The sequence below is a fragment of the Aquarana catesbeiana genome, linkage group LG03 (assembly GCF_042186555.1).
Source record: "Aquarana catesbeiana isolate 2022-GZ linkage group LG03, ASM4218655v1, whole genome shotgun sequence".
In the NCBI taxonomy this organism is placed as follows: Eukaryota; Metazoa; Chordata; class Amphibia; order Anura; family Ranidae; genus Aquarana; species Aquarana catesbeiana.
In genome coordinates this window covers 679,276,724-679,301,057 of record NC_133326.1, presented here as the reverse complement: position 1 = coordinate 679,301,057, position 24,334 = coordinate 679,276,724, and the positions used below count along the sequence as shown (strand labels likewise).

Genomic DNA, 24,334 nt, shown 5'->3' with positions numbered 1-24,334 from the left:
TAAGGCGTAAAGGCATGCAGATCGCAGTCAGCCGCTGTGGACGAGGCTTATCAGAAAAGCCGCTGCTGCTCAGCTCGATGTGTCATACAGCAGTGAACGTCCCAGGCTCCTCCCACGCGTTGCGTCACTGACACGTTATTTATATATTGAGTGATTTTGCACAATTTTATATTTCCATTTTTTATCACATTTGTATTTTGCACAGTTTTTTCAGATGCACATTGATTTATTTATTTATTAGAGCGCATCAATTTATATATATTTATTTCTTTTATACCTTATGGGATTCTGATCACCGTTTAATTGATAGCAGCTTAATTTATATTGTTCAATCAAAAATCTTATAACTTTTACTTACCAATTTATATCCACAAAATTTGTTTATATCACAGTTTATCCATTTCAGCGCTTGGTTTTATGCTTATCAGGGCCTTTATCATTTCCTTCATCTTCAGAAATTGACCGCTGAATCCACCACGTGTGGGGAGATTAGCTTGTGGGTATCACCTTTTCTTGAAATTAAGGTCAGCGTACAGACAGTTTCTTTAAAATCTGGCAGGTTGCCAGCTTTATTTACAGGTGGTTTGCAAAGTCATAAAAATAAACAAAGCAGTAAAACAAATCCTTGCCGTCCGGCTTTAAACTAAACAGTACACTGCTCTCTATATGGTGTGGGGCTGGTCCTCGTCACCCACAAAACATGAGGTAACGCAAACCTTCGTTTTCAATCCAAACAAACAGGGCTCCTCTCTCTCAGATTCCCTTCTGAGTTTCAGGCCAGAGCCCTGCTGTGCTCTCTTCCTGGTCATTTAAAGTCCACCTGAGCATGGACTCAAGTGCACCAGAAGACTCGGACCGGAACCAAGCCTGCCACAGAGGCTGGAAAAATCCGGGCCGGATTCCGGTTCAGACTCTTATGCCCTGTACACACGATCTGAATTTCCGTCAGAAAAGACTTGGATGGTTTTTCCGACGGAATTCCGCTCAAGCTTGCCTTGCATACACACGGCCACACAAAAGTTCTCTGAACTTTCGACCGTCAAGAACGCGGCGCTGTACAACACTACGACGAGCCGAGAAAATGAAGTTCAATGCTTCTGAGCATGCATCGAATTGTTTCAGAGCATGCGTGATTTTTTGTGCGTCCGCATTGCATACAGACAAACTTTCCAACCGAAAAATAGAGAAACTGCTCTCAATCTTTTGCTGGGTGGAATTCCATGAGCAAAAGTACGATGGAGCATACATACGGTCGGAATTTCTGACCAAAAGCTCGTATCCAACTTTTGCTGGCGGAATTTCTGATCGTGTGTACGGAGCATTACAATAGAATGAATGCGAGGTGAAATATACAGATTATCGATGACTTCACCTTGCATACCATCACAATATATAAAATATCTCAGAGTTCTAAGTAAGTTCCTATAAAAAAAAAAAAAAATCTGATTTTTCCATGTATAAGAAGAATATCAGAATTGGCCCGGACAGCTGATGGTTAAACATTACTTCTAGGACTTTCGCAACAAAATTCAGCTATTTCTTCATCTTGTGTTTTGTTTATTTCCTCTTTCAACAAACCAAGATATGAGCACCAGATGAAAGACTCTGCCGTCCAACTACCACACTATATATGGAGACATGGAACTCTTCATCTTCATAATTTTCTGCTTTCTAGGTAAGTGCAACAGCGAGGCAAGTCTACCTATGGAAGCTGTTGCGTTTGTTAATAAATCTGCAGCCAGTTTGGGCACAGGAGGAATTGTGATGGCCAGAGTTCAGAAGAAAAAGCTGTGAGAAGCAGTGGCAGCCCGTCCATTAGCGGCGCCCGGCACCGCCCCCTCTCTCCAGGCCATCTCCTATATGCTTAATGGATAGATTCATGCATAGCAATTAATTAATTAATAATTCTACCCCTAGACCTCCTCTGTAACGCAAAACATGCAACCTGCTGATTTTTTAAACGTCGCCTATGGAGATTTTTGTGGGTAAAAGTTTGACGCCATTCCACGAGCGGGCACAATTTTGAAGCGTGACATGTTGGGTATCAATTTTGACGTAACACTATCTTTCACAATATAAAAAAAAAAAATTGGGCTAACTTTAACTGTTGTCTTATTTTTTTATTCAAAAAAGTGAATTTTTTCAAAAAAAAAGCGCGCTTGTAAGACCACTGTTTTGGGGGTTCTAAGTAATTTTCTAGCAAAAAAAACTGTTTTAAACATGTAAACACCTAAAATCCAAAACGGGGCTGGTCCTTAAGTGGTTAAACGGGGATTGAATAACCATAAAAATGGTCAACATGGCAAAGGAAAAATATATACTCACATTCCTGAGCTGTTTACTGCTGAATACAGAGGGGGAATGGCAGTAAGGTTACTACCTGCACAAATGCTGACTTGCGGTGCGGATCTACCGTAGGATATGTGGCTGGGATAGTAAGCCAAAGGTAGAGAGAGCATAGGCTGGGCAGGTAAATGGAAATAAGTGGCTCAAAGTGCATAAATGTGATGAAATAAAAATAATCCAATTCTTCAAGTAAAGTGCATATGCGTAAAGAGCAAAATCACATAAATAAAGTGACTAAACATCCATTAAATTCATAAGAAGTGACATCGGATAAATAACAGTGAAAATTGATGAAATATGACATCAAATAAACAAACAAATCCAAATGAAGGTGAATAAATCCAAAAATAGTCTAAAAGTGCATCAAGATGAAAAAAAAAAAAATCACAACTTTAGAAAAAAATTGAAAAAAAAAAAGTCACATGAGATAAAAAAAAGGTCACATGCAATAACAAAAATCACATAAAGTGCAAAAAAAGTGCGGAAAGGCTATAAAAATAGCCACAAGTCGATCCAGTTAATGTAATACAGTTCCAACGTGAACAAAGTGAGTCTTCATAAAGCAGTTTGTGCAAAAAATAGATGAAAAAAGTGCAAGTGCAAAGGATGTTGGTGACAGATTCCTCTTAATAACCTTACTCCGTGGTGCGCCACACGTTTCCCCCAGCCTCTCACCTCTAGCAAAGACCCCTAGGGTCAAGTCGAGCCTGCAATCAGGAAGTGGATGAAACACCATCAATCGATCAGTCTCCTCCGATCGTCACAGGTCTGGCAAATCTCCAAATGGAAGGCCTCAAGTTCGGCAAGTTGGGTGGAGGCATACAATAGAAAGGAGTATCCCCATTGTGTAGTATTCAAAACAGGTTTATTCAAAACATAGTAACTTACATGTACAGCATAAAATGAACAGCACAGATCCCAGTACTTCCGGTCTCGGCCGGAAGTAATGACACCTGACTCTTCCTGACGCGTATCGTCACCGCCCACGTGACTTTATCAAAGGGTAATGGAGTCGGGCATCAGGTGTCTATTTATATAGTCCGTTCTTAACCAGCAAAGTGGATTGGAATACTAATAGGTGTATCCTCACTCAGTAGATTGGATAGGAATACTAATAGATGTATCCTCACTCAGTAGACACCATAAATAGCCATATGAGGTCTGAGCAATTATAATAAAAAGACCCCCTAATAACAGATCCGAATAAAAAAATATTAAAAAAAAGTAAAAAAGAAAAAAAAAAAAAAGAAAAATAAAAGCATATAAACTAGCCTATATAAAATCTCCATAAGACAGCGCCATCTGGTGGTGATTCATCAAGAAACACCTTAAAACCCGGTGTTCTGCCGAGAAAGTTCCCCTCGGCAGATAAGGACCCCCCTCTACTGTGCAGGCGCAGCGCTTGCACAGTAGGAGCCGGCGGAAATAGCCGAAGCCGAATACAATAGAAATCAGCTGTACACTGCGCCTGTAAGAGGGCCCCTCGCGGGCTCGCTTTGCTCGCCACGCTTCCGGCAGGGCCTCGCTTTGTTAGGCACTTTTTTATTCTCCCTCTAGGTCCACTTGGATGGTGGGGCTTCAACCTGGACCTAGGGTGCAGGTGCCGTGTACAGCTGATTGAAGATTTTCATCTTCCGCTATTTTCGGCGGCTACTAGTCGTTCGTATTGCGCAAGCACTGCGCCTGTGCAGTACAGGGGGGGTCCTTATCCGCCGGGGGGAACTTTCTCGGCAAGACACCGGCAGACAGATGACATCTAGTGGTAAGAAAATGGAATCTTGTTAATGAAACATAATCATGAGCAAAAATACTTGTTCTAATTTGCCTATATTGCCATCTTGTGGATAAATAGTGATAATGATAAAAAATTCCACACTATAGGCTGGGCAGCCCCACTGTAATTGCAAGAACTCCCGCTGATTGGAGTAACTACTCCCTTCAGCAAAGGTCGGCCAACAAATGCAAAATTGAAATGAAGGCTTCCTGTCTATGTGAAGACAAATAGACAAACAGTAGTAGTGAGTGGAATGATCTAGGTCAACGATTAATAGTATGTATAAGGTACAAGAGTAATCAAAACAAAACTCACCACATCAGAGTATACAATAGGTCAGTGGGTCCCAGCAGCAAGCGCAAACAATGTGAGTGCTGCTGCTGGACGGAAGTTTAAATAGCCAATAAGGCTATTACAAACAGCTGAGTGCAGGTTGCACTAAGCACCCGGCTGTGGCCGATGAGGCAGACTGTTGTGCCAGAGATGGCTGCAACAGTCTGCCTTAGAGTTCCCTGGCAGAGCGGCACGGCGGCGCCGGCCTGTCCACATGGGGGGGCGGAGCCGCGTCAAGCGTCACCGGCGCGTGTAAGGCCCACCCCTCTGCGCTCCAGGCTGGAACGCAAACAGGAAGGAGCGCAGCCCGAAGGCTGGGCTCCAAAGGGTAGAGGGACCCCGAGCACCGCCCATCAGGCAGGGATCGGAAGTCTCCCGCCCACCGGGCAATCAAGTGAAGAGCCAAACTCAAGCAACCCACAATCAGGTGTAAGGTATTCAGCAGTAAACAGCTCAGGAATGTGAGTATATATTTCTCCTTTGCCATGTTGACCATTTGGATGGTTATTCAATCCCCGTTTACAAACGATCTCTAAATGCGATGATATTATTGTACTAATGTTTAAATATATTTACATTATAGAACATGTATGCTTTAGATGACATGGAGCCTATGAAGAAGGATGTATGAGTCTGAAACATGTCAGGCGTCAATCCTAACAGCTACATGTATCAGCCCATCATACAATAAGAGGGGCGGCTACTGTCATGTTTACAATTTTGTACTGATTGATTTTACTGTTTCTATTGTCAAACCACTGTTTCAATAACATTTTTAATACTTTCCTGGTCTGTCCTCACAATCCTGAGGGGTTATGCTGTGCCATGAGCACTAGGCTTTTCTTATAATGCAATCTATATAACACACTGTGCTGCACTGATAAATATGGAAACAATACTATATAAATATATGAATCCAGTAAACACTATATATAACATAAATGTCTAAAGCATAACACATAAACACTATAAACAGGGGTGGACTGACAACTCATGGGGCCCCCGGGCAATAGGAGAAGATTATGGGGCCCCCCGGGCAATAGGAGATTATGGGCCCCCTAGGCAATAGATTATGGGCCCACACAGTATACTCACACAGAATACACATACACACACTGAAAAGGTACTGGAGAGGCGGGGCAGCTCTAATCTTGGGATTTAAAAAAAAAAAAAAAAAAAAAAAGATTTTTACATACTATCCCTGGTTTTATTGAGGCTGGCAACCCTGATGGGGCCTCTTAGTGGCATGGGGCCCTCGGGCAGTGCCCGAGTGCCTGAATGGTCAGTCCGCCTCTGACTATAAATAAAGTGCTTGTGCTCCGTGATATTGCACTCAGTCCTCAATGAGGTTATTAAACTAAACAACAACAGTCCATATATATGAAAATAAAGTGCTCGTGACTTTCAATTAATCCTTGGCGAGTGTTTAACCACTTGCCTACTGGGCACTTCAACCCCCCTCCTGCCCAGACCAATTTTCAGCGCTCTCACACTTTGAATGACAATTACTCAGTCATGTAATACTGTACCCAAATGAATTTTTGTCCTTTTTTTTCATACAAATAGAGCTTTCTTTTAGTGGTATTTGATCACCTCTATCGAATTTCAACTAATATGAATTAAATTATAGCGGATATAAAGAATGAATTTGACATGATACGGTAGTTCGTTAAAGATCCAATGAAACAAAAGGTCAACTCAAAGTAAATCTTACAGTCCAATCAGCTGATTAATTTTGTGCTGGAGGTTGGATTACTGGCAAAGTGCATTCCTGAGAAGTGAGTGAGAAGGGTGTTGTATTGTATTTGAGCAGAGGAGAAGAGATATTGTCATTGTGTGTGTTAATAGATTCAATAAACAAACGACTTTCCAAACTACGAATCGTTATCACGAATATTTATACATACATAAATATCGAATTTCAACTAATACAAAAGAAGTTATTGCGGATGTAACGAATGAATTTGACATGATTCGAGATTCGGTATAACGAATATCGACACTCTACAAATCATAACAAATTATCCACCAACGAATTAACGTAGCATAACGAAAATAACAGAACGAAATTATGTATTTTACGAATGACAACGAACCAAAACTAAATGAAATTTATGGTTGTGCACAAGTCTACTAAACAATGTGACAGTAAGGGATTTATTTATAACAAATTCACTGTGTAAATGTCCCAACATGTGCGCAGTGATCGCAAATAATCTCCATAATGTATCTAATATGAGTGAAATGTCATTTTCCATTTATTTTCTATGATCGGCAGCTCCATCTAGTGGTTGTATTATGGTATTTTCCTGAAATACCTCAGTCAAGAAAATACTGCAATATGGCCACTAGATGGAGCTGACGATCATAGGAAATAAACATATTACACGTTCTGGGGATTGTTCTTGATGATTGTGCGAAGGCTTAGGCCTTCACACAGGGAATTATTTTTAAATAATCCCATAGACTTCTTTTCTATGTTTACAACTAGAATATCTTGACTTGACTCTGCTTTTTGAAGTGTGGATATTAAATCTTGCCTGATTTGCTTGTTTTAGGGAGCACAAGATCCTCTAAGTGTGCACATCAGGTGAGAACTCTACAAGTGCAGTCTGGAGGTTCTGTTACCATTCCATGTTCATACTCCGTGCCCGATGAAGAGGATGAAGATGTACGGATCGTCTAGGGGGAGACCGATGAAGAATTCTGCTTATCAGACAAGAGGAGGATCTTTTCCCCTTCTGGGAATATTATAGAGAAATATAAAGGAAGAGTCTATAGAGAAAGGGATCCTAACAGGAATCTAACAGAATATATTACAATTACAAGACTGGAGCCAACGGATGGGCCGATATTTTGCTGCCGTCTATACAGTATTAAAAATAATTTTGTGATCCAGTATAATCGACACGGCACTCTTCTCCAGTTTCCAGGTAAATATAATATACTCTCTTTCCTTCCAATGGCTTTAACAGGAGGCAGAGAATTTCAATTGCTGCTTTTATGCATTGACATACCTCTGTAGACCTAGTCTGTCCAGACAGTATGGTCACCTGCTGACTTGGCACCATCCACAAGCAGCTTAACTCTTCATTCTTCAATAAGGGAGGACATACATAACTAGAAAAGCTACAATTTCTGGGGAAATGGTGTGAAGTGTTCTTGCCTCTACAACTGGAGTGGGCGGAGTAACTGGGTGGTGTGGCTTGAGTAACTGTTGTGTGGTTGGAGTAACTGTGAAAAGTGTTAAAAAGCTTAATATTTTAAATAGTATAAATAGTAGTAAAAAAGTTGAAGAAGTCCCATCATTAGCTGAAAGAGCTGAACATTTTTTCAAAAATGATTTTTTTTTTTCAAAAATGAATTTTTTTTTTATTTATTTTTTTTTCAAAAATAATTTTTTTTTTTTCATGGGGTGGTCATAATGTTTTGGCTGATCATCGGGTTGGCAGCTTTTGTCACCTCCCACTCTAGTTTTGAACATTTCGCCATTCATTCCTATGGGACCAATTTGGTCGCAAAAATGACGATATTTTGTGAACCATTTGGCGAAACGTTCCACACAGTAATAGCACACCAATCGGGAACAATCCGTACGTTTCGGTATATTACTGTCTATGTAATGTAAAAGCTGTGGGAGGAGTTACGGTGGTAAATTTGGCTATAATAAGAATAACTAGAAAAGGTACAATTTCTGGGGAAATTGTGAAAGTGTTCTTGCCTCTACAACTGGAGTGGGCGGAGTAACTGGGTGGGGTGGAGTGGCTTGAGTAACTGTGAAAAGTGTTAAAAAGCTTAATATTTTAAAAAGTATAAATAGTAGTAAAAAAGTTCCATCATTCGCTGAAAGAGCTGAACATTTTTTTCAAAAGTAATTTTTTTTTTCAAAAATGAATTTTTTTTAATCAAAAATGATTTTTTTTTCTTCAAAAATGATTTTTTTTTTCAAAAGAAATTTTTTTTTTCAAAGGTAATTTTTTTTTTCAAAAATGAATTTTTTTATTTCAAAAATATTTTTTTTTTCGAAATTATTATTTTTTTTTTAAAGTAATTTTTTTTTCAAAAATAATTTTTTTTTTCAAAAATATTTTTTTTTTTCAAATATATTTTTTTTTCAAAAATAATTTTTTTTTCAAAAATAATTTTTTTTTTAAAAGTAATTTTTTTTTTAAAAGTAATTTTTTTTTTAAAAGTAATTTTTTTTTCAAAAATATTTTTTTTTTCAAAAATAATTTTTTTTTTCAAAAATATTTTTTTTTCAAAAATATTTTTTTTTCAAAAATGATTTTTTTTTTTTCAAAAATTATTTTTTTACTTTTTTCAAAAATAATTTTTTTTTTCAAAAATATTTTTTTTTTTACATGGGGCGGTCATAATGTTTTGGCTGATCATGGGGTGGTCATAATGTTTTGGCTGATCATGGGGTTGTCAGCTTTTGTCACTTCCCACTCTAGTTTTGAACATTTCGCCATTCATTCCTATGGGACCAATTTCGCCGCAAAAACGTCATTTCGTGGACCATTCGGCAAAACATTCCACAAAGTAATAACACACCAATCGGGAACAATCCGCTCGTTTCGGTATATTACTTGTCTCTGTAGTGTGAAAACTGTGGGAGGAGTCTACAAGCATTATCAAGTCTAGCAGATGAAGTCACATGCATTTGGAGTGTCTCAGCATCTTGTGTTTACAACCACTGTTTCCTAGCAACGCTCATGCCCTGTTTATGCTTCCCAAATACTGCTTCATCAAAACTGCCCCATCAGAATTACCCCATCAAAACTGCCCCATCATATTCCTCTATTATAAATCAGTACATGGTGTGTCTGTCCCCTCCCCCGGGCTCTGTAATCAGCTGAGATGCTCCAGCCACCTCCCCCCTGTGTATAACAGAAGCTTTGGTAACCATGGCAACAAAACAAACACTAACAGTACACTCTGATTAATGGCTAAAATTTCCTGAAATGACCTCTAAACAAATGGCCGTATTTTAAAAACTATACATCCTACAGCGAAAATCTTTATATTGTGAGAATCACAAGACTCAGACCTAGATTTTGATGTATAGTATGTCTCTGAAATATTAAAAATGAAGGCACAGTTGCAGTTTAGAAATTGCCCTTCAAATTTGGAGGGGGCTAGAGTGTAGTTTCAATGAATGTCAATGGACGGCGTGAGTTGCAAACAAATGGTCATATTGTGAAAACTATCAGGACTATGGCTTAGCCGTGGACATGTTTAGTGGCAGCAGGGATAGCTGAACGTTTTGATATAAGATTTGTGTAGGTGGGCTTGAAAATGAGGGAGTGGCGGCAGTTTAGAAATCATGTTCTGATTTTCCAGCTTTTGTCATCTCCCACTCTAGTTTCCCCATTCATTCCTATGGGACCAATTTCGCCGCAAAAACGACGATATTTCGTGAACCATTCGGCGAAACGTTCCACAAAGTAATAGCACACCATTCGGGAACAATCCGCACGTTTCGGTATATTACTTGTCTATGTAGTGTAAAAACTGTGGGAGGAGTTAGGGTGGAAAATTTGGCTATAATAATAAGAATAATATATATGTGAGATAACAGTAAGTGGTCTTGCTATGCAAGAACACTTAATAAACTAGAAAAGGTACAATTTCTGGGGAAATTGTGAAAGTGTTCTTGCCTCTACAACTGGAGTGGGCGGAGTAACTGGGTGGGGTGGAGTGGCTTGAGTAACTGTGAAAAGTGTTAAAAAGCTTAATATTTTAAAAAGTATAAATAGTAGTAAAAAAGTTCCATCATTCGCTGAAAGAGCTGAACATTTTTTTCAAAAGTAATTTTTTTTTTCAAAAATGAATTTTTTTTAATCAAAAATGATTTTTTTTTCTTCAAAAATGATTTTTTTTTTCAAAAGTAATTTTTTTTTTCAAAGGTAATTTTTTTTTTCAAAAATGAATTTTTTTATTTCAAAAATAATTTTTTTTTCGAAATTATTTTTTTTAAAGTAATTTTTTTTTTCAAAAATATTTTTTTTTCAAAAATATTTTTTTTAAAAGAAATTTTTTTTTCAAAAATATTTTTTTTTTCAAAAATAATTTTTTTTTTTTCAAAAATATATTTTTTTTTCAAAAATATTTTTTTTTTTCAAAAATTTTTTTTTTTACTTTTTTCAAAAATTTTTTTTTTTTTTCAAAAATATTTTTTTTTTACATGGGGCGGTCATAATGTTTTGGCTGATCATGGGGTGGTCATAATGTTTTGGCTGATCATGGGGTTGTCAGCTTTTGTCACTTCCCACTCTAGTTTTGAACATTTCGCCATTCATTCCTATGGGACCAATTTCGCCGCAAAAACGTCATTTCGTGGACCATTCGGCAAAACATTCCACAAAGTAATAACACACCAATCGGGAACAATCCGCTCGTTTCGGTATATTACTTGTCTCTGTAGTGTGAAAACTGTGGGAGGTGTCTACAAGCATTATCAAGTCTAGCAGATGAAGTCACATGCATTTGGAGTGTCTCAGCATCTTGTGTTTACAACCACTGTTTCCTAGCAACGCTCATGCCCTGTTTATGCTTCCCAAATACTGCTTCATCAAAACTGCCCCATCAGAATTACCCCATCAAAACTGCCCCATCATATTCCTCTATTATAAATCAGTACATGGTGTGTCTGTCCCCTCCCCCGGGCTCTGTAATCAGCTGAGATGCTCCAGCCACCTTCCCCCCTGTGTATAACAGAAGCTTTGGTAACCATGGCAACAAAACAAACACTAACAGTACACTCTGATTAATGGCTAAAATTTCCTGAAATGACCTCTAAACAAATGGCCGTATTTTAAAAACTATACATCCTACAGCGAAGATCTTTATATTGTGAGAATCACAAGACCCAGACCTAGATTTTGATGTATAGTATGTCTCTGAAATATTAAAAATGAAGGCACAGTCGCAGTTTAGAAATTGCCCTTCAAATTTGGAGGGGGCTAGAGTGTAGTTTCAATGAATGTCAATGGACGGCGTGAGTTACAAACAAATGGTCATATTGTGAAAACTATCAGGACTATGGCTTAGCCGTGGACATGTTTAGTGGCAGCAGGGATAGCTGAACGTTTTGATATAAGATTTGTGTAGGTGGGCTTGAAAATGAGGGAGTGGCGGCAGTTTAGAAATCATGTTCTGATTTTCCAGCTTTTGTCATCTCCCACTCTAGTTTCCCCATTCATTCCTATGGGACCAATTTCGCCGCAAAAACGACGATATTTCGTGAACCATTCGGCGAAACGTTCCACAAAGTAATAGCACACCATTCGGGAACAATCCGCACGTTTCGGTATATTACTTGTCTATGTAGTGTAAAAACTGTGGGAGGAGTTAGGGTGGTAAATTTGGCTATAATAATAAGAATAATATATATGTGAGATAACAGTAAGTGGTCTTGCTATGCAAGAACACTTAATAATATATGTGAGATAACAGTAAGTGGTCTTGATATGCAAGAACACTTAAGACATTTTTTTTCGTTCAACCAGCGGTTGAATAAAAAAAAAAAAAATAGCCGATTCCCTTATGCCGCGTACACACGGTCGGACTTTCCGGCAGAAAAAGTCCGATGGGAGCTTTTCATCGGACATTCCGTTTGTGTATATGCCCCATCGGACTTTTTCTTTCGGAAATGCCGACAGAGCTTAGTCCGTTGGCAATTCCGACCGTGTGTACGAGGCATTATTCACACATTTGATGTGGATGGGGGAATCCTTCCTGCTGTGTTATTGTATTCTGCAAATGAGAAGCTTTCCCCACTGGCAGAATACAATGATCAGTGTTGCCGGATATAGCTGGCAGCACTGATCGTTCGGAAAAAAAAAAAAAAACAGGCTGGTTGTACAGAAGCCGATTGATAAATTAAGTAGCTAGCCCATACATACTGTAGATCAAAATTTGACGGATCCCTGCAGAACCAGCCGCATTTCGATCAATTTCAATCAATGTATAGAAACAAAGCATATAAACTGTGCTAAACAGCTATCCCTAATAAATATTAAGCAGCAATAATTTTGTGCAACACAATCACAAACAAGAAAAAAAAAAAAACAAGAAAAATTGCGCTAACTAGCTAGCGCAATATTTATTGGCTTTTTATTCAATCAATACATGGCCGGCTTAAGACACAAAAGTTGAATTCAATGCAATTTAAATTCAGATACACTATATTACCAAAAGTATTGGGACACCTGCCTTTACACGCACATGAACTTTAATGGCATCCCAGTCTTATGCCCTGTACACACGATCGGACATTCCGACAACACTTTCATGAATTTTAAAAAACGAAACAGTAAAGTTCGCCCACTTTATTTATATAATGTGAAAGATGATGTTATGCCGAGTAAATAGATACCAAACATGTCACGCTTTATAATTGCACGCACCCGTGGAATGGCGACAAACTACGGTACCTAAAAATCTCCATAGGCGACGCTTTAATTTTTTTTTTTTTTATGGTTACGAGGTTAGAGTTACAGAGGAGGTCTTGTGCTAGAATTATTGCTCTCGCTCTGACGATTGCGGCGATAGCGCACATGTGTGATTTGAACACCATTTACATATGCGGGAGCGACTTTCGTATGCGTTTTCTTTGCTGCGCGAGCTTGTTGGGACGCTTTAAAAAAAAAATATTTCTTATTATTTATTTTATTCATTTTTATATTAATAAATGTGTTTTTTTTAAAAAAATTGATCACTTTTATTGCTGTCACAAGGAATGTAAACAACCCTTGTGACAGTAATAGGTGGTGACAGGTACTCTTTATGGAGGGATCGGGGGTCTAAAAGACCCCAAATCCCTTCTTTGCACTTCAAAATATTCAGATCGCCGTTTTCTTTTTAAAACCAGCGCCATTGGCAGCCGAGTAAACGGGAAGTGACGTCATGACGTCGCTTCCGTGTTTACAATCAGGACACTGTAACGAAGCCGTTTCTGGCTTCGTGCCAGTCTGTCCCTAGCCGCCGGAGGTAGCGGATTGTCGATCGGGCCTCCCGGTGGGACGGGAGGCTCATTGAGAGTGGCAGGAGGCGGCGGGAGGGGGGGGGGACTTCCCCTTCCGCTCCACCGGTATAACAGCCGAGCGGCTTTTAGCTGCATCAGTTGTTATTCCTGGAAAGCCGATCGCTGGCTCTAAAAAACAGTACCGGGATGATGCCTGCAGCTGCGGGCATCATCCCGGTATAACCCCCGAAAGCCGAGGCCGCACATCTACGCTCGGCGGGAAGGGGTTGAAACCAAAAGTGTTGAACATAATGAGAGATGGTATTCACATATAATTAATGTGTGATTTTAATTTAAAGTCTCATCACAAGCTACAGTATATTGGCAATACTGTGGCTGGCGAGGTCCCGCAAAACAAGACAGAATGGAAAATCAAAGAAAGAGAGGAGAAGGGAACCTTCCCAAGGGACCTTAGATAGCTTGTGTACTTATCCAGCTGGTTGGTGGGAGCCTCACTACTGCTATAGCTACCATTCTCTGAGCCTGACCCCTGACAAGGCCCCCATACATACCCCTCTAACCTATTTTCTTTCTTTAGATAAAGAATATATTACTCAGCTGGTTGAACTGATGGCTGTTGCAGGTGAAGAGGCCATCATCCCCTGTTATTACTCCAAGGACATGTCACGTCTTACCTATGTCATCTGGAATTATGCAGACAATTATTATAACTTATGTGCTGATAAACCCATACATAAGTGGAGCAATGCAAGTAAATATGGCCGGTACTCTCTGGTCAACTTCAATCAAGATGTCTCGCTGCACATTCAAAATATTCACGCACAGGATCATCAAAGTTATTGTTGCGTTGTTTCTACCGCACAAGCAACATTACAAAGCAAACAATTTACAAAGCTGATCATTGCAGGTACAATACAACACACTATACTTTTCTTTCTAGTCTCTGATCAACCCCTTTCGTGCCCAGCCCTGGTGTCCCTTTAACTGGGTCTTTATGCCTGGAGGACAGGAAGGACTGCCTGATCATGTGACCACTGTGTTTTGCTGTCACAGTGGTCACATGATTGAGAGATGATCCTGCCAACTCCCAATCATTACTAGAGACCGGGAGCTATCTATGAGTGCTCTCTCAGCACAGAGACCTTGGCCATCCATGGACACATATGTGCGGCATGTTGGCATTTAAGCTCACCCTCTTTGCTGCTGCACACATGCGTTACTTGAGTGACAAAAAGTTAGTGTTGGTCTGGCCAATGCTTTTTTCTTAATTTTTTATAGGTTGGGGAAGGGCTACAACTCCTGCCAGGTTTTTACTGCTGTTACATTCAAATCTGCTTACAATATTATGCTTGGCAGGAAGTGAGGAGCACTTTTCAACAACACAGTCAGAAGTAAAAATGTCAGCAGGACAGGGAGTGAGGGGAAAACTCTCCAACGGAGCTCCAGATAGTAGTACAGTCCATCAGAGACGCTTATCTTTCCCACTCTGTCCAAAACAAAAACATAAAAAAGTTTTTGACTGGACACACATTTTAAGGTCAATGTGTTCTGAGAGAAATATGGAGATTGCCATTCCTGAGCTTCTTCTGAAAATACTTGCTGTTGTGGTCACCCACTGGGGTTGGTTTCCGAAAGTCATATAGACTGTGCACTTTCCAAGTGCAGTTGTTCCAGAGCTTAGCAAATGAGGGGAAGCTCTGATGGCTTCCATCATCCAATCATGTGCAAGCAAAATTCTGTTTTTTAATGTTCTTATATGTGATTGGGTATTCTTTGTAAAGTGAAACTTTACCTCATTTACTAAGCTCTAGAGCAACTGCAATTGTCACAGTCTTGTTTGCCTTTAGTAAATTAGCCCACTGCCTTCAATGCCTTCTGAGTCATTGACCCAAAACAAGTCCACGGGTCTGGAAGGTCATAGTAAAATCAGAAGTCCTTATCCACATACCTGCAGAGGAGGAGGAGGTCTGCAATAGTCAGCTATGAGGCTATGAGGCTAATGAGGGTCTGTTTTTTGCTAGGTCTTAAAACTGACAGACACCCTGTTCTTTTCTGGAATAAATAGGAACAACCAACAAGAAAAACATGCCTAACGATGAACAGCATCTAGGAATAGGCCCCTACTATGTCGAACCAGGACTGCATTTTTGCTCTTTCACATACAGGTGCATTTAAAAAATTAGAATATCATCAAAAAGTTAATTTTTTTTCAGTAATTCAATAAGTGAAACTCATATTTTATATAGATTCATTACATTTCAAGCATTTCTCTCTTTTAATTTTGATGATTATGGCTTAGAGCTAGTGAAAACCCCAAATTCAGTATTGCACAAAATTAGAATATTACATAAGACCAATTAAGAAAAAGTATTTTTAATACAGAAATGTTGGTTTACTGAAAAGTATGTCCATGTACAGTATAGTATGCACTCAATACTTGGTTGGGGTTCCTTTTGTATGAATTACTGCATCAATGCAGAATGGCATGGGGCGATCAGCCTGTGGCACTGCTAAGGTGTTATGGAAGCCCAGGTTGCTTTGAATGCGACCTTCAGCTCATCTGCATTGTTAGGTCTGGTGTCATCTTCCTCTTGACAATACCCCACAGATTCTTTATGGGGTTTAGGTCAGGCGAGCTTGCTGGCCAATCAAGCACAGTGATACCATGATCAGTAAACCAGGTATTGGTACTTTTGGCAGTGTGAGCAGGTGCCAAGTCCTGCTGGAAAATTAATTCAGCATCTCCATTAAGCTGGTCAGCACAGGGAAGCATGCAGTGTTCTAGAATTTCCTGGTAGAGGGCCACGCTGACTTTGGACTTAAAATACAGTGGACTAACACCAGAAGATGACATGGCTCCCAAAACCATCACGGACTGTGGAAACTTCACACTGGGCCTAAAGCAACTTGGATTCTGTGCCTCTCTACTCTTCCTCCAGACTTTGCGACCTTGATTTCCAAATGAAATGCAAAATTTACTTTCATCCGAAAAGAGGACTTTGGACCTGTAAGATACCTGTGGTAAGTAATGTTCGAAGTGGAGCTTGTATGCTGAGGATTCAGACAAAACGTAGTCAGGCAGGTCAAGTCGGCAACAGATCAGGCAAAGCGGTACAAAATCGAAATCCAATGAATGGTCAGGCAGGCAGAGGTCATACATGAGCTGGCGGTGAAGTACCAAATCAGCAGGTTGGAGAATGGTCAAGAATTCAGGCAGAGGTTCAATACACGGTAGTCAAAATCACAGAGCTATCAATACACCCAGGGAGCAAGTCCAAACAAACGGGCACTGAGTAACAGGAAGTGCTGCTATTTATGGGCTGCTTGAAAGTACATTGTCTGCAGCTGGCAGCAGGTGGGGCTAGTGAGTCCAAGGCAATGCATCAAGCTGGGAGAACACTGCAATAACTCCAGAGCTCTTCTGTGGCACAACAGATAAGACTGTAGCTGTGGAACCAGGAACATCCTGGTTCAAAGACACCCAGGTATATGATAGGCCCAGCAGGAAAGGAGGCATGAAAGTCTCAAATGAGAGCAGGGGCATGCAAATCTTTGGCTGGAACCCAGGAACAGTCTGTGATGGGATATTCCATACAATGAACCAGATACCGTAGGCCACAACCCTACCTTCTAGAATCCAGAATCTTAGAGACTTCAAAGAGGAGTAGTGATTGAAAATGGCCTTTTGGAGGGGAGAAACGTGGAATACGGGATGTATCTGGAGAGAGGAGGGTCCAATTTGGTAGAAGGTTGTTTCAGTCTCACGTATTTGGTTGATAGCCAAACTCTGTCCCCCACCACTAGGGATGAGCCCGATGTTCGAGTCGAACATCGGGTGGTCGCCTGTTCACCGAACAGCAAACAATATGCTGTGTTCGCAGCAAATTCGAAAGCCGCAGGAACACCGTTAAAGTCCATGGGACATTAACATGAAAAATCAAAAGTGCTAATTTTAAAGGCTTATATGCAAGTTGTCATAAAAAGTGTTTGGGGACCTGGGTTCTGCCCCAGGGGACATGTATTAATGCAAAAATGTTTTTTAAAAACAGACGTTTTTTGGGAGCAGTGATTTTTTTAATGCTTAAAGTGAAACAATAAAAATTAAATATTCCTTTAAATATCGCGCCTGGAGGGTGTCTATAGTATGCCTGCAAAGTAGCGCATTTTTCCCGTGTTTAGAACAGTACCACAGCAAAATTACATTTCTAAAGGAAAAATTGTCATTTAAAGCTGATCACTGCTGTAATGAATTGTCGAGTCTCTCTAATATAGGTCTGGTATGGATTTTAAGGGGAACCCTGCACCATAATTTTTTTAAAAATGGCTTAGGGGTCCCCCCAAAATCCATACCAGACCCTTATCCGAGCAGGCAAACTGGCAGGCCGCAGGAAAAGAGGGGGGGCGAGAGAGCGCCTGATGTAACGATACAATAATTAATATTATATCTGTATTAATTTGTTTAGTCCCTATAATTGCTAATCTATAAGACAAATAAATAAAATGGAAATAACTGCGCTATTCAATAAAAAAGCAGCCAGCAAAGTTTGTTGATCACCAAACATGTCCAAACAAGTCCAAAAAATCTATAAGAGCGGCGCTTAAAATTGATGATGTTAAAAATAGTGAGTCCAAGGTAAAGGGAGGAAGGTTCCAATCACCGGTAGAAGTGCATGGATGTGGAAGCACACAACACCACGTGGTAAAGTAATCTGCTTACCAGAAAGCAAAACAAGCTAGGCATGTATTTTAATCCACAGCTTATCCGACAAGTTGGGCTCCACAGTACAACCGCTAAAAGTAGGAACAGCAGTATCCAGATGACCTTCACACCCGATATAGTTTCTCCAGGGATTCACATCAATGGTATAGGCTCTCAGTGAACAGATCAACAATGCTTGATGAAAGAAACATAAGCAACCAATAGTGAAGCCCGTAATACGTGCTGGTGTCAACCTGCCTGACATGTTTCATCGCAAACGGATGTCTTCAGAGGCGTGGTTATACAGACACCAACACACCCTAAATATGTATATGTTCATACAAGGAAAGCAATTAAGCATGATTAGAACTAATCCCCCACCAAACAACTGAATCTCTTAGATTAAAACACATGTGAAGAGTCTAATTGATAGCAAACCTAATATGCAAGTCCCACACTACCACTAAGGTTTATAATATAGATACCTTTATAACATGCACATCTAAAAATGTAGTATATATATTTTACAACCGCTAGAATTATTTGTCTATTTGATTTATTTATCTGCTGCTTTTTCATCCTTGTTATATTGTCATGGATATTTTTGAATTTAGAAGTTCTAGCTGTATAGATTTTAAGGATGCTTTTAATAATGTTGATGACTCACAAAATAATGATTAGGAGGTCTTTTTATGAAATTGAAAAACCTCATGATTGCAGAGATACATGGCAACTGGGATGTTGCTTTTTTTAGAAAAATATTTAGAAGATCAAATGGTCCCCAGGGGACCCCCAGATTCCGGCCTCCCCCCATGTGAATTGGTAATGGGGTACCCAATCGTACCCCTACCATTTCACAAAAAAGTGTCAAAATGGTAAAAAATACAAGAGACACCTTGGGACAAGTCCTTTATTAAAAAATTAAAATCGCCCATGATGTAAGTTCATGCCGCCTGACGGACCAAAAAAAATATATATATATACGCAACTGACCCGCCTCCATGGGAGGCTACCACTGTGTGACGCTTCTTCGCTGTGCCAGTTCTTATATAACTGAGGGCGGGGCCACCCAGTGACATAACCAGGTGACCCCGCCCCTCTGACGCCACGGGGAAGCCCTGGTGAACGCCATGGGGAAGGTCTGGTGAAGCCCCCGTGAAGTCAGAGGGGGGTGGGGTCACTCTTTTCATAACAATAACTTGCATATAAGCCTTTAAAATTAGCACTTGATTTTTCATGTTCGTGTCCCATAGACTTTCACGGTGTTCGTGTGTTCTGCCAAATTTTTTGCCTGTTCGCATGTTCTGCTGCGAACCGAACAGGAGGGTGTTCGGCTCATCCCTACCCACCACATATGGAGTTATATGGCGTCTTATTTTGTTGGAGAAAAGCGCATACTTGCCTGCTGACTTACGTAGTAATAAGCAAATCTTTTTCCAGTGTAGCAGAATTTTTCACCAGCTGATCTGCTGCTGGTACACCAGAAGAAGGTTGAAGTAGGGGAAAAGTCTGAGGGTGATAGCCTAGGGCTGCGTAGAATAGTGTGGTATGAAGAGCACTGTGTCAACGGGAGTTCATGGCGAATTCAGCCAAAGGCAAATACTCAGACCAATTGGAGTGTAACGTATTGACATAATGTGGAAGATAGGTTTCCAGGGTCTAGTTCATGCATTCGGTTTGACCATCTGTTTGAGAGTGATGTAAGGTAGAGAGTGAGAGCGTTACTCCCAGTTTCTTACAGAACGCTCTCCAGAAATGGGAAACAAACTGGGATCCGCGGTCTGAAAGGACATTGGCGTAAGGGCTTACCTTGGTTGGAGTCCATATTAAGGAGATGTATGCTCACCCTTGCAAATACACACAGCCCACGGTAACAAAGTAAAAGGCTACCTGGGCTGTGAATCTGTGCACGGGGGCTTGACAGGGAATTTACCAAAGGATTGTCGAGGTGAAGCCGTAGTCAGGGATTCCAGAAGTCAGAGTTAACGATGAACAGAGCCAGGGTCAGAAGTTGGGGTCAGTCTTGGAACACTGGAACTTGAAAATAATAAGGAACCTTTGGCAATACAAGAGACAATGAACTGAACAAGCCCTCAGAGTGAGGCAGTGTTTTATACCCAGCTGATTACATAAACTGCTTCAGGTGTGACAGGTGCTAATTGCAAAGCAAGATCCAGAGTATAGCCCTCAGTGCTGCATGCAAGACAAGGTATAGCTGTAAACCAGGCTGAATAATGAGCTGAGGTGTGGCTCAGAGGCAATACAGCAGGAGCAGTACACCGAATGTCGTGGGTTCAATGCCACCTGAGGGGTAACCACATCTGGCCGTTTGAATGGCACGATAGGAACCGTGACAATTGGTAGGATTGCCATGATATTTCACAATATGGGAAAGGAAAAGGGTAGACAGTGCTTCCGCTGTAGGTAATCCAGGGAGCGGTACAAAATGGGACATTTTGAAAAAGCGATCCACTATGACCCATATAGCAGTCATGCCCTCGGACTTGTGGATCACTGTAATGAAGTCCATAGTCAAATGGGTCCAAGCCTGGCGAGGTGCAGGAAGTGGTTGTAACAGTCTAGTAGGCAATGTACAGGGTATTTTATTAGAAGCACAAGTTGGACAGGCAGCCACATAGTCAGTAACATCTTTTTTAATATGAGGCCACCAGACATGACGTTGCAAGGTCTTAAGAGTGATGGTGACACCAGGATGACCAGATAACACACCATCATGTGCCCAGAGGAGTACTGGTTTTCTGAGGCTAGGGCCTACGAACAGGCGACCTGGTGGTATCTTCAAGCTTTGAGGAACACGATTCTGGGTTTCTTGTAGCTGTTGGGAAAGAGCTGTAGAGATCTGTGCGACAATTTTGCGAGGTGTGATTATATACTGCTCGGAAGATTTATCTTCTTCAGAAGTAGTTAACTGTCTGGAAAGAGCATCAGCTTTCTTATTCGTATGCCCAGGGACATAAGAAAGAACAAAATTAAAACGGGAGAAAAACAAAGCCCATCGAACTTGACGTGCATTCAAACGTTTAGCAGTCTGCAGATACAGCAAGTTTTTATGGTCAGTCAGGATAGAAAAAGGCTTGGGAGCACCTTCCAGAAGATGTTGCCATTCAGACAATGCCAATTTGATGGCCAGTAGTTCTCGATTCCCAACATCATAATTCATCTCCACTGGAGAAAACTTTCTAGAGAAAAACGCCACTGGATGGATTCCAACATTTTTGAGGGTCCATTTGGAAACCGACAGCACTTGAGATGTATGCAAGGAAAGGTATATGGCTTTGATGAAAACTGCATTTCTCAATCTTCCTGTAAAGGTGGTTTTCTCTCAGTTGTTGTAATACCTGTGAGATGTGCTCTAGATGAGTCTTGGAAAAGATTAAAATGTCGTCCAAGTAGATGATCACAAAACTGTTGCTGAAATCGTGAAAAATGGCATTCGTGAAACGTTGGAAGACAGCAGGGGCATTGCAAAGTGCAAATGGCATAACCAGATACTCAATATGTCCATTGCGGGTGTTGAATGCTGTCTTCCACTCCTCTCCCTCTCTAATTCAAATCAGATTATAATCTCCTCGGATGTCCAATTTAGAGATGATAACGGCTCCCTTAAGCACGTCAAACAGTTCTAGAATGAGAGGCAAAGGGTAGGAGTCTTTTACGGTGATTTGATTTAACCCTCGATAGTCTATGCATGGTTCAAAAAAAAAAACCTACACCTACTGGAGAAGAAGAGGGTCGGATAAAACCTCTTTCCAAGTTGTCTTTTACGTATTCCTCCATAGATTTTTGTTCAGGCAATAACAGGGGATAGGTCCTTCCTTTGGTAAGAGGTGCTCCAGGAATCAAATTGATCACACAGTCAAAAGAATTATGTGGAGGTAAAACCTCTGCCTTTTGCTTGCAAAATACATCTGCAAACCCATGGTATTTGCGACGCAAGGTAGGTAGGATGGCCATGGAAGCCAACAGACAACAAGAAAGTCTTTTTTGGGTTGAGACAAACAATTTAAATAATGGCCCCTAAGAGGCTAGTTCTCCATTTTCCCAATCAAAAGAAGCAGGATGGCCCCCAAGAGGCTAGTTCTCCATTTTCCCAATCAAAAGAAGGGTTGTGTTTTTGTGTATCCATGGGTAACCAAGGATAACAGGCAGAAGTGGAGAATCAATAAGAGACAGGATGATTTCCTCTTTATGGAGTGTGCCTACCTAAAGGGTGATTGTCGTAGTCTCATACTTTACAAGGCCATCTCCCAACGGTTGTTTATTCAGGGTGGTGATGCTCAGGGGTCTAGATTTAGGAACAAATGGGATGTTATTTACCTTAGCAAAAGTGTAGTCCAGGAATATGCCAGGGGCTCCAGAAACCACAAAAGCCTTACAGGAGACGTTTAGAGGCTAATTGGAAAATTGTGGGAACAGTAATCTTGGTTTTGGAGGATATACCTGTAAAGGTCTAACCCAGCTCCTCCAGCACTGGTTAGACCCTGCCTTTTACTGGACTGGAAGGGCAGACAGATAACAAATGTCCTTTAAGTCCACAGTACAAGCATAGGCCCAATGCACGCCTCCTTGTTTCTCCGTTAGGTGGAGACGGTTGACTTCCATGGGTTCTACAGGTGCCTGGGATTCAACTGAAATTTCAGGTTCTGGCTGAGGTGTTGCTTGGAAGTCAGGGGCCAAATGGTAAACTGGTCTAGGAAGCTTGCAGGTTCTAAGTCTCTCTTAGCACCTTTCATGATACCGGACATCCAGACGAACACACAGCTCTATGAATTTTTCAAGGTCTTCTGGTGAACCCTTATAGACTAATTCGTCCTTAATGCGATCTGTTAGACCTTTTCCAAAGGCTGCACGTAATGCCATTGAGTCCCAATTAGTCTCAGCAGCCAGGGTACGGAACTCAATAGCATACTCTGCCACAGACCTGGTAACTTGCTGTATGTCCAAAAGTGAGTACTCAGCTGCAGAAGTTCTATCTGGCTTGCCAAATACAGTCTGGAGAGAAGCCATAAATTTGTCAGCGGCTTGCAGCACAGGATCACTGTGCTCCAGGTAAGGAGAGATCCAGGCCAGGGCCTTCCCCTTTAACAAGGATATTACAAAAGTCACTTTGGCAGACAAAGTGCTAAAAGTGCAATGGTTGTTGCAGAAATACAAATGACACATATTTAAAAAACCTCTGCAGTCCTCAGTATAACCACCAAACTTTTCAGGCAAGGGAAGTTTGGGTGGCACAGAAGAGGTGGGTTGGATTGGAGCAGGAGTAGGAGCTGGAGTCATGACCGGTGCAGAGGGACCAGGCAACCAAGATTTAAGCATAGCACAAAGTTCATCTAACTTGGCGTCCAGAGAAGAAAGATGCTGTTCATGAGCTCCAATCAATTGTCCCTGACACAAAATTGCCTTAACAATCTCAGCAGGGTCCTCTGCCATTGTGGTCCATTTGTAATGTAAGATACCTGTAGTAGGTGGTGTCCGAAGTGGAGCTTGTATGCTGAGGATTCAGACAAAAACGTAGTCAGGCAGGTCAAGTTGGCAACAGATCAGGAAAAGCAGTACAAAATCGAAATTCAAAGAATGGTCAGGCAGGCAGAGGTCACACATGAGCTTGTGGTGAAGTACCAAATCAGCAGATTGGAGAATGGTCAAGAATTCAGGCAGAGGTTCAATACACGGTAGTCAAAATCACAGAGCTATCAATACACCCAGGGAGCAAGTCCAAACGAATGGACACTGAGTAACAGGAAGTGCTGCTATTTATGGGCTGCTTGGTAGTACATTGTATGCAGCTGGCAGCAGGTGGGGCTAGTGAGTCCAAGGCAATGCATCAAGCTGGGAGAACATTGCAATAACTCCAGAGCCCCTCTTTGGCACAACAGGTAAGACTGCAGCTGTGGAACCAGGAACATCCCGGTTTGAAGACACCCAGGTACATGACAGGTCACTGAGCAACAGTCCAGTCACTGTTCTTCTTAGCCCAGGTAAGACACTTCTGATGTTATCTCTGGTTCAGGAGTGGCTTGACACCAGGAATATGACAGTTGTAGCCCATGTCCTGGATATGTTTGTGTGCCATGGCTTTTGAAGCACGGACACCAGCCATAGCCCACTCCTTGTGAATCTCCCCCAAATTCTTGAATGACCTTTGCTTCACAATCTTCTCAAGGCTGCAGTT

The 24,334-nt window shown here is 40.9% G+C and overlaps 1 protein-coding gene across 1 annotated transcript in view; it reads left to right on the top strand.

Annotated features, from left to right (window-relative positions):
• Positions 1-1,247: 1,247 nt before the first annotated feature.
• LOC141133515 (uncharacterized) overlaps positions 1,248-24,334 on the top strand; it is a 32,091-nt gene continuing 9,004 nt past the window's right edge. Inside the window, exons 1-3 of the mRNA XM_073622941.1 lie at positions 1,248-1,675; positions 7,012-7,386; positions 14,020-14,349. Coding sequence (XP_073479042.1) covers positions 14,052-14,349 — 298 coding nt within the window. The 5' untranslated portion in view covers positions 1,248-1,675; positions 7,012-7,386; positions 14,020-14,051. The remainder of the gene's footprint in view (positions 1,676-7,011; positions 7,387-14,019; positions 14,350-24,334) is intronic.